Below are 17,436 nucleotides of genomic sequence, written 5' to 3'. Positions count from 1 at the left end.
TCCAAACACATTTATTCTTACTGGATGGTCTTTTAAAGCAGAGAAGCTATACATTTTAAAAAGTCAAATTTATAATCTTTTTAGAAATTATGCTTTTAAAATCATGTCTAAGAGATCTATGCCTAATCCAAATTAATATATTTTCTGTATTTTTCTAAAAGTTTTATAGTTTTAGCTATTACATTGAGGTCTCTGCTCTTTTTCTCTTTGAATGGAGTTTGAGGCAAATATCTAAGCTCATTTTTGACCACGTGGATATCCAACTGTCCCAGCACCATTTATCGGAAAGATCATCTTCTTTCACAAGATGAGCTTAGGCACCTTTGGAAAAAATCAGTTGACAATAAACACAATGGCTTATTTCTGTATTTTCAATTCAATTATACTGTCTTTTAAGTCAGTGCCACAATGTCTTAATACTACAGATTTAAGCTTTGAAAATCTAGAAGTTCAACTTTGTTTTTATTTTTCAGAAAAAAATAGCATTCTGATTGACCTGAGTTGCACATATAAGATTTAGAATCATCTGGATACTTTAATAAGTTACATCAAGTCTATGAGTCAATCTGAAAGCAATTCCATCTTAACAATATTGAATCATTTAATGTGTGAACACAGAATGCCTCACGATAATTATTTTTATTCCGTATCTGTAAGCATTGTTTGGTAGTTTTCACTGCATCACTTTTGCATTTATTGATTTCAACTGTTTTCTTCATTTTCAGGTCAGGGGGCTGGGAGCTTGTACTGCCAACACCAGTATATAGAAATACAATTGTTATATATTGTTTTTCTTTTTTTTTTTTAAGATTTATTTTATTTTTATTACAAAGTCAGATATACTGAGCGGAGGAGAGACAGAGAGGAAGTGGAGCTGCCGGGATTAGAACCAGCGGCCATATGGGATCAAGGCAAGGACCTTAGCCACCAGCCATGCTGCCAAGCCCTACATATTGTTTTTCAATAATGATGCCTTGTTAAACTCAGTTCCAGTAATTTTCTTTTTTTTTAAGACTTATTTATTATTATTGCAAAGTCAGATATACAGAGAGGAGGAGAGACAGAGAGGAAGATCTTCCTTCTGATGATTCACTCCCCAAGTGAGCCCCAACGGCCAGTTCTGTGCCGATCCGATGCCGGGAACCTGGAACCTCTTTCAGGTCTCCCACGCAGGTGCAGAGTCCCAAAGCTTTGGGCCATCCTCGACTGCTTTCCCAGGCCACAAGCAGGGAGCTGGATGGGAAGTGGAGCTGCCGGGATTAGAACCGACGTCCATATGGGATCCCGGGGCACATTCAAGGCAAGTACTTTAGCTGCTGGGCCACTGCGCCGGGCCCAGTTCCAGTAATTTTCAAAGATTCCTTCAGGATTATCTGCATACAGCTTTACATATTTTGAGAATAAAGACCACTTCATCTCTTCCTTTCTGACCTATACGTACTTGTCCATTTTTCTTATATTATTGAACTTTTCATAACTACCAATATAATGTTGAATCAAAGTGGGCAGACCTGGCTTTCCAGCCCTGTTCTCAATCTTCGCGGGAAGGCATGTAGTCTCCACATAAAGAATAATGTAAGGGGCCAACACTGTCGATGATGCATCAAGTCAAGCTACTGCCTGTAACGCCAACATCCCAAATGAACGCCACTTCCAATCCAGCTCCCTGCTTCTGCACTTGAGAAAGCAGCAGAAAAAGGCTTAAGTACCTAGGTCTCTGTCACCCACATAGAGGGCTTGGATACAGTTCCTTGCTCCTGGTTTAGGACTGGCCCAGTCCTAGACATTGTGCCCATTTGGAAAGAAACAACATTGTAACTCCACCTTACAAATAAATCTCTTAAACAGTTGGCACCCACCTCACAGCTTGGTGAATAAAGCTGCCAGGTGTGGTGCTGGCATCCCACAAGGGAGACCCGAAAGAAGCTCTTGGTTTCTGGCTTCAGATTGGCCCAGATCCAGCCATAGCAGCCATTTGGGAGTGAACCAGTACATGGAAACTCACTCACTCTTTAATTTGCCTTTTGAATATGTAAATCTTTCCAAAAAATGGTATGGAATTTTTTAATGCCCATACACTCAAGTCAGTACGACTTTCCACCCTTTACCAATGGGTCAGTACAGATTCACAAATATAGTCAAAGATCGGACAGTTTCCAAGCCTAGAAACGCCTTTGTTTTCTGTTCAGATTGCTCCCTTCTCCACTCTGCATAGGCCAGGGGAGTGCCACCTTGCCCATATACAGTCTTTTAGACCCCACAGAACACGTATGACCTTACCAAAGCACACTTCATCTGTTATTTTGGATCTTCCTTTTAAACTTCAGCTACTTTTTAAAAAAGAAATCATTTTAATTTTTGATGATGTTTACATAGTTGAGAGGGATACATGCCCATGTGGACCACCAATTAGGGTGGAGAGGATCAAGGAAAGGGGGAAAGTGGATGCGACAACTGCCTCCAAACTCCTTTTTTCTTCCAGTATCTGGGGAAAGTGCAGAGGGCCACTCCCAGAAACCCAACTGCATCAGTGCCCAGAAATGGGGGAAGGCCACCCAATGTCATCCCAGGGTCCCCGATGTGGAGCAAGTTTAAACTTCAGCTATTCTACTTGTCTTTTTGTTTGCCACAACCAGTCTAGGACTGCAACCTCAATCCACTTACAGTAGTTGTCTTCCCTGATTTTGTTCCATTGAGATCACTACTGTTTTCTTATCAAAACCACAGGTATATAATTTATTCCAAATCAAGTCAAATCAAACAGCCCTCAAAGCTGCTTATTTTCAGGGCCAAGACTGCCCAGGAAGAACCACCACACAGATGGAAGTGGGGACAAGGGTGATGACGGACGCAGCCACAGCATACAACACTCACTGTTCACAACTGAATTTCGGTAGTTTTTCACAACCAAATGCTTCTCAATTTGTCATACGCCTCTGGTTGATTTCGAGTTTTGAAATGTTTGATTTTTACCATTCTGTCCAGTTTTATCATTGCACTTTTGGGAAGAGAATTTGCCAAGCCTCTTATTCCATCAGCTCAGAAATCCTGACATCTCCACACACACCCCCACCCCCAGGCACACTCTGAAGTTTATTTAGGCCAATAATACCACCAACTATTTATTCAAAATTGGCTTCATTTTAATTGAAAATCTAATCTTTCTCCAAGGGCTATTAATGGCTCTATCAGCATCTTGAAAGCATTAGGGGGCCTTACAGGGAACTATCTTGCTGAATATAAACCACATGTTTCCCCTTGGACTTCAGGCCTCACTGCAGTGGGGCATCCACCTGTCCATGCCTACACACTGCCTGCAGGGACATGGGGTGGCTGCACAGCACTTTTCTGGCCTTCTTCCGTGATGGATGAAGTGCTAAGTAAACAGATTCCTAAGCTCAAAGTTACCTCATGCGATTTCTGATACCCAACAATATAGTTGAAACCACATTATCCAGCCCCCTGACTTCCTCCACCCAGCATTTATTACCCAAAAATCTCCACAAGACTCTGAAAAACCTCAGAATTCCACATGACAAACTATTCACACACCAGTAAAGCCCTTCAGGGCCAGAGTGTCATGTGTGTAATTGGCAAGAACCTCTTTAAAAGAGATTCCATTCAATAACGTGTCTTTTAAAAAAAAAAAAAAAACTTAGCTAAACCTAAAGCTGAGCATCAAGTAATTACACTCTCAATCTTTCCAATTGCACAGTGTTTTGAAAATGTCACAAATTACAACCAAATGCTGCTGAAGCATATTTCATTGGTGGTTTTTTGGATCCTAGTAAAGGTGTTGACCGTAAGAGTGAAGAGGGAAAAGTGAACATTTTTCTCACAGAAACAGTGTAAGCAAGCATGCAGACAAACTATAGATGGCACCCACTGAAATATATATATTTAATGACCTTGGCCTATAGGGGTTTTTTTTCCATTTGGAAAGAGAATCAATGTAAGGCCACAACACAATGCACAGGAGTTAAATGAGTCTTTCAAGAGAGACGCTCAGGACATTAAGCCAGGATGTGCCCCTACCACGAGCACAAGATTTTCATGACTAACCCAAGAGGAGGATAACTATTAAGGTTGGAGCAGGTAAGGTGGTCCAACAGGCTAATCCTCCACCTTCAGTGCTAACATCCCATAACGGCACCAGTTCATGATCTGTCTGCTCCACTTCTGATCCAGTTCCCTGCTTACAGACTGGGAAAGCAGGTAGGATGGCTCAAATCCTTGGGCCCCTGCACTCATGTGGGAAACTTGTAAGAAGTGCGTATCTTCTGGTTTCAGATTGACTCAGCTCCAGCCACTGTAGCCATTTGGAGAGTGAACCAGTAGATGGAACATCTTTCTCTGTGTTTGTAACTTTCAAACAAGTCTTCTTTAAAAATTTCAAAGACCTACCTCAAACTTCACTCTTGCTCCTGGGATCAGAATCCATGCAATAACTGGCTGGATATTTGTGTAGATCTATTAAATTCTGTCACCTGGAGCACTTTTATAAAGTTGTTCATAATTCATTTATTCCTTCCCTTGACATGACTTTCAGGTGCCATTCTCTGTATTAATTGTGGTCAAGCACAGATGCTGAGCCTTTGGGGCACACTTTAAGTAAAAAAAAATTGTCAATGACAACAAGCAAAGGGAAGAGCCCAAGGTATCCTTAGAGCACCTAATCTGGCCTTGGGGGAGATCCAAGAAGGCTGCTGGGGATGTGAGGTTTCAGCTGCTAGATAAAGGACAAGTGCTACACAGGAAGCAGGAAGGATCTATCCTGGAGGAACTCCCCTTGCCAACAGCTCTGAGACAGGAGAGACTTGGATGAAGGGAATTGAATGGAGGTTTTCAGACTGCAACAAAGAGCTCAGGAAGGGGAAATCAGAACCTTACAAGGCTCCAGAAGTCACCCAAGGAGTAGGATTTGATCCTAAGAACAATAATGATTATTTAAAGGATTTGAAGCAGAGAAGAAATCAGATGAGATCAGTTGATGAGATTGCAGATACACTCAGGTGTATGCCAGGGAGCAGGCATGAACAAGGCAGGACTAGGTCTTCACCAAGTGGAAGCATCAGAAGGTAGAACAAGTTTAGGGCATTGATGAGAGATAGTCTACATGGGAAGGACAGGCATAGGAGGGGTTGGTGGTAAGAGGAATGGTTGAACCATCAGTGGAGTAGAGGACCCAATGAAGCCAAGGACTATTAGAAGAAACGCAGATCAGAAAATAAGTTAGAAGGACAGCATGCTGGGGTTGACAAAATCTTCAGAGGTGGGATCATTTCAGTGTGTACTCCAGCGGTGGTTTTCCAGAAGGCAGCTAGGGAAGAGTAGGAGAACATCATACAGTGAATAAGAAAGTACAAGACCAGAGTGGAGATTACCGTAGGGGTCCAGGCAAGTATGGCCCCAAGTCTCAAAAATGTGCCAGTAATGGTAGGCTTAAACTCCGTTGAACAAAATTCTCATATTCTGCCAGTCTCCCCTGCACCTGCACTGCCATCTACCTTCTTAAGTCAATGCTTGACTTGACTGACTAAGCATAACCCTCATCACACAGGCCTGCACCAAGATCACAGGTCCACAGCTGTTTCACATAAATTAACTACTGAACCTTGTCTTCCTAGGACAGCAGTATACATCATAAATGTAGGCATTACAGTTGACAACTCTGGCCTTCGTTCTATCGTCATCATCTTGGAGCCAGGCTCCCTGGTGCAGCTGCTGCTACATTGGAGGTCCAATCATAAGACTCTCCTGCTTACCTCTTCTCCCGCTAGACTACAGGATCCAGGACAAGTCACTTTGCCTCCTTCACAGTTCCTAGGCATACGCCTGGTATCTAACACATCATCATTTAAAAAGTATTATGTGTTTTTTGTAAATCTTGAACAGATTTTGAATGTATCATCACAAAGCAACGTCAAAATTTGAGACGGAAAATACCTGCCATGATTTGAAAATAACTTAATGCAAACATGGATGAAAATATCACATTATAATACACAAACAGAATGGGCGTTAAGAAATAGAAGTATTTTTTAAAGTGAATCAACTCCATGGAAATGAAGTATAAAATCGGGAAAACTAAAACTCAACATGATAGTTACATTCCAGTTAGGAAGGGTTGTTAACAAGGAGCAATTGATATTGCATTTTTTTAATCTGAGTGATGTTTGTAAGGGTGCATTTAATGGAAATTCTTTGCCTTTGTATCATGATTTGTGCACTTTTCCCATGTGTTACATTTCAATATTTAAGTGAATGCATGAATCATTCACTGAATGAACAGTATAATCTAACTGACCTAAAACTTAAAAGGCTACCCCAATGTGTACAGTTCTGTCAACTAAGGCAAGGGAAGGAAAACACTTTTGTAAAAGAACAGATACTAAGTATATTTGATCTTAAAGACTGTAGGGTATTTGCCAAATGATGCAGTTTTGCCATAGGTGACACAAATAAGGTTATATTCCAACAAAATGTACTTGTAAACACTAAAATTTGATTTCCACATGATTTTCATACATCCTGAAATTATACATTATATATGTAAACATTTCAACATCTTAGAAACATTCTTTGCTCTTGAGCTACACAAGAGCTGGATTTGGCTTTCACAAAATATTGTGCTGACCCTTACACACCAAGGAAGGGCACATGTAAAACATACTTCCTGATCTTATTGGTTCAGCCATCCTTCCCCCAGCCAGCCCCTCCAGCACTCTCCCACCTTTATAAGTAGGCAGACACTCCATCTTGTCACCACATGGATATTTACTATCCCGAGGCTTAATGGGGTCCACTCGACAGACAGGGTAGGGGTTGTAATCTTGCTTGTACGTTGTGAGCAAATCCATATTCTCTTCACTGGGAATGAACTGGTCAGGCTGGTGGACCTTCACTGGTACCACCTTGTGAGGCACAAAGTCTCTTCTGGAAAGAAAACAAGCACATGCCGTTGGAGTCCTTGGCTTAGAATAAGGTTTGTGTTTCCATTCAATGCAATTCTACCAACATTTGCTGAGAAGTCATCTTCTCTGCACTCCCCACCCTCAAACTGCTCTTTCTTCTCACCAAGTTAGACTCTTGGACACCACCCTGGAAACCCCTCGCTCACATCTAGGAGTCTGACATTCATTCAGCAGGTGTGCTCCCCCCACCTTAGGGGTTTTTCTGTCTTCTTGAGATCAAGCCCTAGATCATGTGGAAGCCTACCCCGCGAGTTTCTTGCTTTCTTTCTCACCACTTTGATTTCAAACCTCACAGTATGGCTAAACCATTGAAATGAAAACTTGCTTTTTGTCCCCAGTTTACTAATCTTTCAAATAAATTGTAATTTTCCAGAATGATTTATAAACTTTTCTAGATTTGGCCCCAACCTTACTGCTCACCCTTATCTCCTACCACTCTTCCATATTGCACTCCAATCACAATGCACTGCTTTCTTTAAATGTTTATTTAAAAGTTGGGGGTGGGGCAGAGGGAAAGAGAGATGAGAATGAATGAACAAGACTCTTCTAGTAGCTGGTTTACATCCAATATGGATGTATTGGCCAGGGTTGGCCCAGGCCAAAGCAGGCAGTCAGGAGCTTCTTCCAGCTATCCCATGTGGGCCCATCTTCCTCTGCTTTTTCAAGCCATTAGCAGGGAGCTGGGTCACAAGTGGAACAACCTAGACAGGAACCAGTGCCCTTACGGAATAATGGCTCTGTGGACTGTGGCTTTACCCGACATGCCACAACTCAGGAAGCCCCCAAGTACTACTTTCTGAAATGGCCCCTCTCTTTCCTTCTATTCCACCTTTTCACTGCAGCATTAATTTCAGTTTCTACTAATGTCTATCTCCTTCATCTACTGGACATGACCAAAAAAATGTAGCAGGGGAAAAAGTTACAACAAATGAAAGTCCTAGATATTTGACTTCTTTGCTACAGGATTGCCAGTGTTCCCCATTACCTCATGGAGTCTAAAAACAATAGAATCAAAAAAAAAATCCTTCTGAGGCAGGGATTGTGGCTCAGCAAATTAACCTGCCACTTGGGAACTACACCCACATTGGTTGGCTGACTCAAGTCTTAGCTACTCCATACTTCTGATCCAGCTCCCCATTAGTATAGCTGGGAGATAACAGTTGATGGTTCATGTGTACGGGTGCCTGTCCTATCCAGAGCCTGTGTAGTCCCCTACTCCCAGCTTCAGCTGTTGCAAACATTTGGGCATTAAATTAGCAAGCAGAAGCTCTCTCTGTGCGTTACTCTGCCTTTTAAATACTTCTCCAAGAAAAGTGAAATTGTGTGCAATAAGCAGAAAGTAGTTCCTTTCCAAAGCATCCCACAGTTATAAAAGGCTCAGTCATTCAACAAGTCAGCACCAGGAACCACCTTGGCATCATGGGGGTTTAAGTGGGACTTGTACAGTCCACCAGTCTCCACTTGCCACTTCTCCATGCTAGTCTCTTACCCCGAGTGCTTTGGTCTTACACAATAGACTGCTTTTGCCGGGGACCCATGCATCCAAGTTGACAAGGGGAAGGGAGGTTTTCCCTGGTAGTGCTTGCCAGAATAGCCCACCAAGGGAAGGAAAAGATTTCCGGACAGGAAAACATTAGACCCAAACACCAATAAAACCTACTTCCTGGCCAAAATATGGAGCGGCATTACTGAGCCATGCTTGACTAGCAAAGGTAACATGCTCTGCTGTAATCTGTCTTGCATGAATTATATACATGGTTGTCAATAAACCCAAAGCAGGTCTTGCAAATGCTGATGGGACAAGAGAAGCAGAATACATTTTTCTATGGCTGTAAAGAGGAAATGGCAACTAGGAGATGCTTCAGTTGAACTCCCATAACATCCTCTACATAGATTTTTCAAGCATCTTAGTGACAGGGACAGGGTTTTCAACCCAGATTCCCTTTCTAGGAGACCTGATGTTGGCCTGGGGAAATCTAGAAGTTGATAATATGAGATTAGAAACAATAGGCTGAACCAGAAGCCAAGTCTCCCCTCCATATTTCTACTCTTCCTAGTGAGCAAGTACTATATGATCTCTCTGCAGAATTACAACAGGGAATCAGAGAGGTTAAGGTATTAGGCTAGAGAGACAAACGGAAATGCCTAGAAAAACCAGGCACGTAAAAAGCTGACTTTCTATCAGAAAGATTATGTTCTGGAAGGAGCACACCCAAGGGAAGAGGAGCTCTCCTCACTCCTAGGAAAGAAAGAGTGGGTTCTCAAGGCAACCTGAAACCACACATCCCTAAACCTCCGTAAACCCCACATTCAGTGGTTCCTACCCAAGCTCATTTTATCTCCAACAGTATCAGAAAATAACCTAAGGCAAGCAGTGACCTGGATGCCTGAGCTGCCACACAGAGCCCTCCCAATCCCAGAGGTGCACTGCCCAGACCAACACCTTCCACAAGCTAGGCTCCTTTGCACAGAGACCATGGTATCTGCTGCTGCTCCTCCTAGTCAGGGCACTAAACTCCTCTCAGGCACACTGCAATAACCTCCCACCTGGATTGCCAGACACTGACAGCTAAGGCAGCTAAGCAACCCACAATTTGCTGCTTTTACAGAAAAAGAGCAGTTAAATCCTACAAAACTCACCTTATCACAAACTACCCTGAATGAAGGTAGTTTTTCAAATACCTTGATCAACACATTTACAGAATTGTATTGTCACTGAATATTCCTCAGTGCAAAATTCAAGTTCTTTTGTAAATGTACAACTATGGTTGAATTAACTGGCAGCTATAACTGGAGTAAACTATTACACAGAGGAAAATTATCTACTTCTAACCAGAGGGAAATATTTAAACCTAAAGTCTGATTCATTTATACCTTCTCCTAAAACAGTTATTCTGGCTTAAGAGTAAATTTATTCTGCACTGATGTGTTTCTTCTATGTTTTTGTGTTGAGAACATTCACTGAAATCTATCATTAACCACAACATAAAACTACATGTCCCCAATCACACATTATCTTTACAGCCTTAAACTTCACATAAAAGCAAAATATTTTATGCTTTCTAGAAGTTGCTCAGAATTAGTAGGTTTCAGCTGTTTTTGTTTGAAAGGATACTGGGTCTCCTAGTTCCTGTCCACATTGTGACAATGAACCATGAAACAAAACTGGTCAAAGAACTAAGTTGCTTTTAGGAAAATAGCTATGAAAGTTATATAGTATGCAAGGCCAAGAGTCAAGCTCAAAGTTAAGTAAAGGTTAAAGTGGCCCTGCTGAGAAAGTCATAACTTGACTTCAAATCATTTAGCAAGGCTTAAAGAAAGGTGTTTGACAAGGATCTGACAAAAAGGAAAGAGGAAATAACACAAGAGCTAACTAGGTTCCTGAGTCTAAAAGCGGGAAACGAAGATTTTTACCCTAACAAAGAGGCCATACAACATTTTTAAAAAACTTTAATGTTTGCACAAACTCCAAAATGTGTGTCATAAGGCCCAAAGTAATTAATCATTTTAAAATGGAAATTTAGTTTAAAGAAGATTCTTTTCTTCTCTACCTCGAACCCCTCTCTCGTTTCCTGGGAACTTCATCTATGGGTCATCTCCTAATCTGTGACTTTACTTCCTTCTCTCTACTGTCTCCTTTTAGTCAATATTTAAACTGACTCCAGTTTCTCCCACTTTTTTTTTTTCATGTTTTATTTTCAAAGATGAGCAGGTTACAAACCCATCTGGGCCTTCAATGCTGATTAAGATGGAGAGGTTTTGGAGGTGTGGATGGTGGGTAAGATACAGTGTCCACTGGGATGGGGGGCGGGTGGTAGGTGGTGATAGAGTGCTACTCCTTGTTGTTACACCGTGTCAGAACCCAGGGATGGAGATGGTCCTTTGAGGCCCCAATGTGAAGATGTTAGTTGAGTGGCTTTAATTGTTCTAAGATCTCAGTCAAGCAAAAAATAAAAGGGTACAACCCTCACTGGACTTCATTCTTCTCTAGCTCTTTCCCTTTTCCAGAAAAATTGTCTGCAGCTAATCTACCTGCCCACCTCAACTCCCACCAATGCTTTACCCGGAGACTCTTCACTCCGTGCTCCAGCCAGGGCCCTGAGCACCACCCTGCTGCCAGACTCAACCACTGATTTTCATTCTTACCCTACTGCTCCCCACTCATGGCATCCATTCTTTCACGTACTATTTTTAATACTCTTACTTGATTTGAGATACTACTATTCATGATTTTTCTTCTTTATCATACTTCCCTAGGCAGTTTTTTCCTCGTATGTCAATTCATTGACATTAGTTCCACAGATGTCTCATGATTCTGAAATTTCCCAGGATCAAAAGTCATCCCTTCAAGAGACCATCCTGTCATCCCAGACATGTTTGGAAGCCTCCTCGCAGTGCCCTAAGATTCCACCAGCTGAACCACAAGGTTTGATTCTTGCTCATGATCCTGTTATGTTATATGGAGCCCTCCTCATATTCACTATCATGAATCAGCTTCCAAGTACGTGCCCTCCAGGATTCAAGCTGCACACATATACTTCTACTCTTTTACCCTCCCAATTCTCATGAAACTAACATCTGTTACCACACTTCAAATAAGCTCCAGACAAAATTTTTAAAACTACCTGAAAACACTAAGGAATAACCAAAATAAGCAGGTTCTGGAAGAAAGCCAACAGGTGGAAAAAGAAAATGGCACTGAGTCTTTACTGCCCAGGTTTCAACTAACAATTTAAGAATCAAAGCTTTCAGCCTGAAGGCAGACTCCAATCTGTACCAGGAAAAAGCAGCTTTAACAGGCAAATCTTTACGAGCCCTTCTTGGTAAAGAACCAGAGGACCAAGTCTGAGGCAACCACAGGTGCTGGAAAGTGAAAAAGAAACACTGGAAATGAGAGAGCCGAAGACAAGAAGCCCCAAATTCTGTGTATAAATTGGGTAAAAAAATCTACGCTTAATCTCACATACATGGAACAAACCTCAAGCAACAAACCTAAAGATACAGCAGTGAACTTAAATTTGAGCTACCTGCCACACCATAGATATTGCAATGAGTCCAATCAAGTTAGCCCCTGCTAGAAAACAAATCATTCTTAAGTATTTAAAAAATCCAGTTTTCACAACATAAAATTGGCAATATACAGAATCAATCCAAAATTATTTGACAAACACAGGAAAATGTTCATGTGCAAGGGGTGGGAGGAATGATAATGTAGACCAACATCAAGCAGATCCAGATACTGGAAGAAAATAAGGATTTTAAAGCAGCCATTCAAAAGCCAGCTCAAAAGAAAAAGCAAAATAAAGTCATAATGAATGAATATATAAGAAATTGGAGAGAAAGCATATTAAAATAACCTAATGCAAACTGAAAAGCACAACACTGGAAATAGAACACTGGTGGTCTTAACAGCAGAATAGAAGGAAAGTGTAGGTGAACTTAGAAATCATGCCATCTGAGGAATAGAAAAGGATAAAAGATGGAGGAACTGTGAACAGAGATCAGGAACAGAAAATACCTGAAGAAGCAATAGCCAAAATCCCCACAAAGTTAAGGATGTAGAGCATCAAAGACAAATCTGGGCTCTGAAATGTCCCAGGCAAGTCCATGGTGAGAGCTTTTTCTACATACCTTCACCAATTCTCAGGCCCAGCTCATGGAATAGATCCTCTAAGAGGAGAGTTGAATACATTTGGAAAAGGAAAACTGTCAAAATTTCTATTAGTAGGACACAACTCAAACCCACTACCAACTTTTCTTGCTTCCTTCTTAAAAAAATAAATAAATAAAAATAAAATAAAATAAAAAGCCCTTTCTCTCGAATCTCTCCTCTTATTCTCCTACCATGAAGGTTTCTTAGTGAGTGTATACTACCAACTTCATAAAATCTGTCTTTTCAAACTCACCCCATTCTACCCATGATCCCACTTTCTCTTTAGGATACAGGTCTAGCCTTATTGAAGACTCACTTCTCTTTTGAGGCTATTCATCCTGTCCATCTTAGAGAGCTGGGTTAGCTAACAGAAATAATGTCCAAAATGGGGGTCTCAAGTGTTTTGTATGATGACATGCCTAAGGGGAAATGAGGCTTGAAGTGCAAACCTCTTATTCATAAATTGATTTCAGATCTATCTGAACTAATGGCAAATCCTAGGCAAGAGAATTATCAAGGGCTGCAAGAAACAGTTTCACACTAAGAAGGGCTGGAAATCACAAACAATCCCCTTATGGAATCTGTTGTAAATCCCTACGATTTATGGTCAATAAGAGTAGTGTGCAACTGTAATCATACCTCATGCTGAGATGATAACCTTTCCAGAAATGAGGTGTTTTTCCTGTCTGGGCTTAATCACCAAACCCAGCCAAGCCTTGGGCCACGTGACTTTCTCGTTCAGCAGGTGGGAGCTTTGTGTCCAACCTCAGAAATAAAGCAGGGCCAACCTTTAACAGGCAAGTGGGGTGGAAGATCATCGTGGTGATGCTGGTTCTTAGGACAGGTGGATGGCAATCTGTGCAGATGCAAAAATGCGCACAGCTGACCCATCCCTTCCCAGTGACATCACTTTGTTCCAAGTCTGACAACATGTGCCCAGTATGACAGATACAGGGTTTAGAAGTCATGAAATTGAGGTGCTTAGGGAAGAGTACTCTCTGTCCATTTCCTCCTGACTTTTATTTCTGGGGCAGGAAATGAAGGAGAATAGAGATCGAGTTTTTCTTTCTCCTCATGGAGAGTCTTGATCCCGCGGCTTCTTTGCAAAGCCCTGATAACCCTTAATGGCTTATTCTGGAAATTCTCTCAGGAAGCAGATTCCTGAGCCACATCTTGAGGCACATGATATTTATTGTTTTTCTGGTTCTGGTGGGGGCAAAGGGCCCTTCTGGGTAATATATTTAATTATATAAATGACAGAAGGCAGTGATACTTTAGCACCGGTCAGGGGGTATGTTTTTGTTTTCCAACAAAACTTAGAGGGCAGTAAGCAGTGCTCAGTTGGGGGACCTCAGATCTTGGTGGCAGGGCAGGGATTCCTGCCCACAGTGAGTGTTTACCCTAGAATAGCTTTAAACAGCAAAGAGAATCCTGTAGTGTTCAACCCTCAAAACACCCTTCTCTGCCTTTCCAGATCAGGAAACATACCCTAATATAACTTTACATCTCACAAAGAAATGCTCTTGATTTCAGACAAAGTAGGTACAAAGAGATAACAAGATCCACAATGCCAGTCATAGCAAGCTACTCCTCAAAATTACTTGCGACCTTTTCTGCCAATGGCATCTCTCTTGTGTACATATCTGGGACTCTTATTATTTCCAGTTTCTTAAGACAAAAGCAATGCTTATGAGTAATCTGCATCTCTTTCTGCGGTCTTTAGATCTGCAGAGATGCTGTTCTCTTGGTATAATTAATTCAAAAATGTAAGGTTATATTTAGTCAGTCATGGGAAAAAACACAGTTGTATCTTAAAATTTTTCATCAGATTCCAGAAACTTTGTGCTTAAACCAAATCATTTCAGAGACGTGATTATCATCGAAGTTGTTTGATTCAAGTCAACTGTCAGACAAGGTTTGGCTCCCCTCATTGTCAAGCTGCCACTATCCAGTAGTCCCCACCAAGTTCAGGAAGCTCTTGGCTTCATTCATCCCAATCCTGCCCCATAATCCAGACATGGATTTCCTGTGTGTACCTAGAAGATAACAGTTTTTAGTAGATAGGAACATCATTACTAACTCAAAATCTCAACATTAGATGTAACAAATTTTATCCCAGGAAAAGGCTAGAAACAGAATGAATTAGAGCTCTTCTGCTTGCTTCACCTGGGCCATTTGGGACCTTGGCTAAAATAGCACAGAATTGTGATGCAAAGAAGAGCAATAGGAAAAAAAAGTGACCAGGTCTCAGGCACCTGTAATGTGAAAACCCCGGGATAACATTCGCTATTCTCTCCATTTCACAGCAACAATGCTCGTCAGAACCGAAGAATGGGAAAGACAGAAGGCATCAATCTTCCAGGTATCACCTGGGGATGGAACTATGAAATCTGAGAGTCTGTCCAATTACACTCAAACATGCCTCTTTTCAACTGAATTTCCAGTCAGGCATCACCGCCTGGTGGGCACTAGCAGAGCCAGGAGTAGCAGATTTCCCTGCACACTTACCCCACCCCCTCAACAGACACCTCTGCAATACTAACATACTGAGCCGTGGGGCTCGGCATATGCACAGCCCTGGATACAGAGCATCTTAACTTATAAGAATAATTTGAAAGGAAGTATACCCTTTGTTTATATTTCTTTAAAAGCAGTCAAAGGGACCCCAATTTAAAATCTACAGCATAATTGGTTTTAGCTGATACTTTCCGTACCACTAAGTTCTCCTCGACAACCACCACCACCACCCATAGCAGACCTAAAATCTTTCAAATACTGCCAACAAGTCCTTTCTCAGTATCAATCCACCTTCCTTTGTACCCCTTTATCAGCTCAGCTAATTCTGCCCTTTATATGTAGATTAACTCAGCTTTCCCCATCCCCACCCCAGCAAGCCAAAATCCTTTGTCTTCAAGAGGCTTGGGAAAAACACAGCAGGCTAATAAGTGCACGTGTTTCTTTCAGAGACAGGAAATGTTAACATTATGGCTTATTGTCATGTCAGTATTGTACACTTCATTAATACCGCACAGTATCCCATTAATAGTATACATGAGCACAAAATACTACTACTTCAGTGTTACACATTCATACACTCATCATTTTCCCTTACCTGGATGTAGTCAGGCCTTCCATTGCCACAGACCCTTTCTGATACTCCAGCTTGGGCTTAAAGGACTCTCTGGGCAGGTAAGAGTGGTACAGTGGGTAATTCTCGGTATATTCGGAAACAAGACATGGTTTCTCTGTTTTATCATAAATCTTCGTAGGGAGATGTGGACAGTGATGCCGCCTATAAAAGACATTAGGGGTTAGGTTGGGAGAAATACATGCAGTTTGATAATGCCACCTTCTCCAGATGTGACCCAAGCTGTAAAACTTTGACTACAGCCCTGTAAACTAGTATTTGGCACTTCCTTTTCTCTACTGAGCTATGTGTGGTGTCAAAACATTTAAAAAGTCCTATAACAATAATTGACTAATCAAAATTCTTTAGACCATTAAATCACATTCATGACACATTATTTATTTAAATAATAAAATGTCTTCTTACCATGACAGGTAAATGGCTGTGGCCACAAAGTTGTGAGTAAGCCATCTGAAATCTCCCAGACTTTTTCCTAAGGCCTGCCAACAACCCATCAAAGACACCCAAAACTAGGGTGCTCCATGTCTCCAGCTACACAGCCAGGCTACTGTCTTTTTCACCTGGCTGACTGCTGGGTGAATTCAGACTATCACTTTTCCAAACAGTGACATCATGCAAAAGCAAAAGCAATTGAGTTTTTCTAAGCCATTTTAAATTTTTTATTATTTATTTAGAAGACAGGAATACAAACCAAAAGCTCCCATCCATCCATTGGTTCACTACCCAGATATCCACAATAGCCAACAGGCTGAAGTAACAACCAGGAACCAAATCCAGATCTCCCATGTGGATAAAAGGAACCCCATCACAAGCTACCGTGGTTTGCACTAGCAGGAGCCAGAGCCAGTAAGGAACCAGTGACTCCCATGTCTGATGGGAGCATCCTTACCAGAGTCTTCTAAGCCAAACACACACCCTCAACGTCAGTTCTGAATCTACTTAACACCAACGACTATGAGAAACCAGATTCATCAGGACAGTCTACTTCATTTATTTTCTCAGGACTTAATATCAATTATTACATTCTTATGACTTCTCCTAATAATCTGAAATCAAAAAAACTATCATCTCCATTTCCTCTCCCCGCCTCACCAAGTGCACACACTTTCTTTCATCACTCAGTGCATGCCTTCCCTGTAACTCACTGTTTTCTGTAATCAAACTTAGATAAATTAAGAACTTTTCCTGTCTTATTCACAACTACATCCCTAGTACCTCATTTTGACATGCGGTATAAACTTAGGCAACACTGGATGAATGAGTGAAAATATAAATGATTAAACTTTATGCCTCATTAAGGCATAACTGAGCAAATGATAGACAATATGTTCCAAGCATAATTTATAGTGAGCCTTTCCATTTTACATACATTGTAATAAATAAAACCTATTATTGTACTTACAACTGATCAAAGGGAGCTGCTGGAGCTGTCAAAAGCCAAGTAAGCAGTGCATCAATTATTTGTATGCTCACAGGCAATCCTTCTAAGCCTGTTGGGACACTCCAATCATCAAGTACCAGCACATCAGCCAAACTCCATGTTAAGTGATTTGTAACTCAGATGTATAAAGAAATGACACGTGGAGTTTTTACATGTTCACACTGAAATGATTTTAATTACAAAAACCAAAATATATAGTACTCTGGAGCTTCCCACAAGG

General features: G+C 41.3%; 1 protein-coding gene across 1 annotated transcript in view; it reads right to left on the bottom strand.

Moving 5' to 3' along the window:
- SAXO1 (stabilizer of axonemal microtubules 1) overlaps positions 1-17,436 on the bottom strand; it is a 121,535-nt gene that overhangs the window by 4,309 nt on the left and 99,790 nt on the right. Inside the window, exons 2-3 of the mRNA XM_012925802.3 lie at positions 15,740-15,919; positions 6,734-6,936 (exon numbers count right to left, since the gene is read on the bottom strand). Of these exons, the coding sequence (XP_012781256.2) occupies positions 6,734-6,936; positions 15,740-15,919 (383 nt within the window). The remainder of the gene's footprint in view (positions 1-6,733; positions 6,937-15,739; positions 15,920-17,436) is intronic.

Source organism: Ochotona princeps, chromosome 14 (genome assembly GCF_030435755.1).
Source record: "Ochotona princeps isolate mOchPri1 chromosome 14, mOchPri1.hap1, whole genome shotgun sequence".
Classification (NCBI taxonomy): Eukaryota; Metazoa; Chordata; class Mammalia; order Lagomorpha; family Ochotonidae; genus Ochotona; species Ochotona princeps.
The sequence above is the reverse complement of the archived record's forward strand: the minus strand, read 5'-3'. Positions and strand labels throughout refer to the sequence as shown.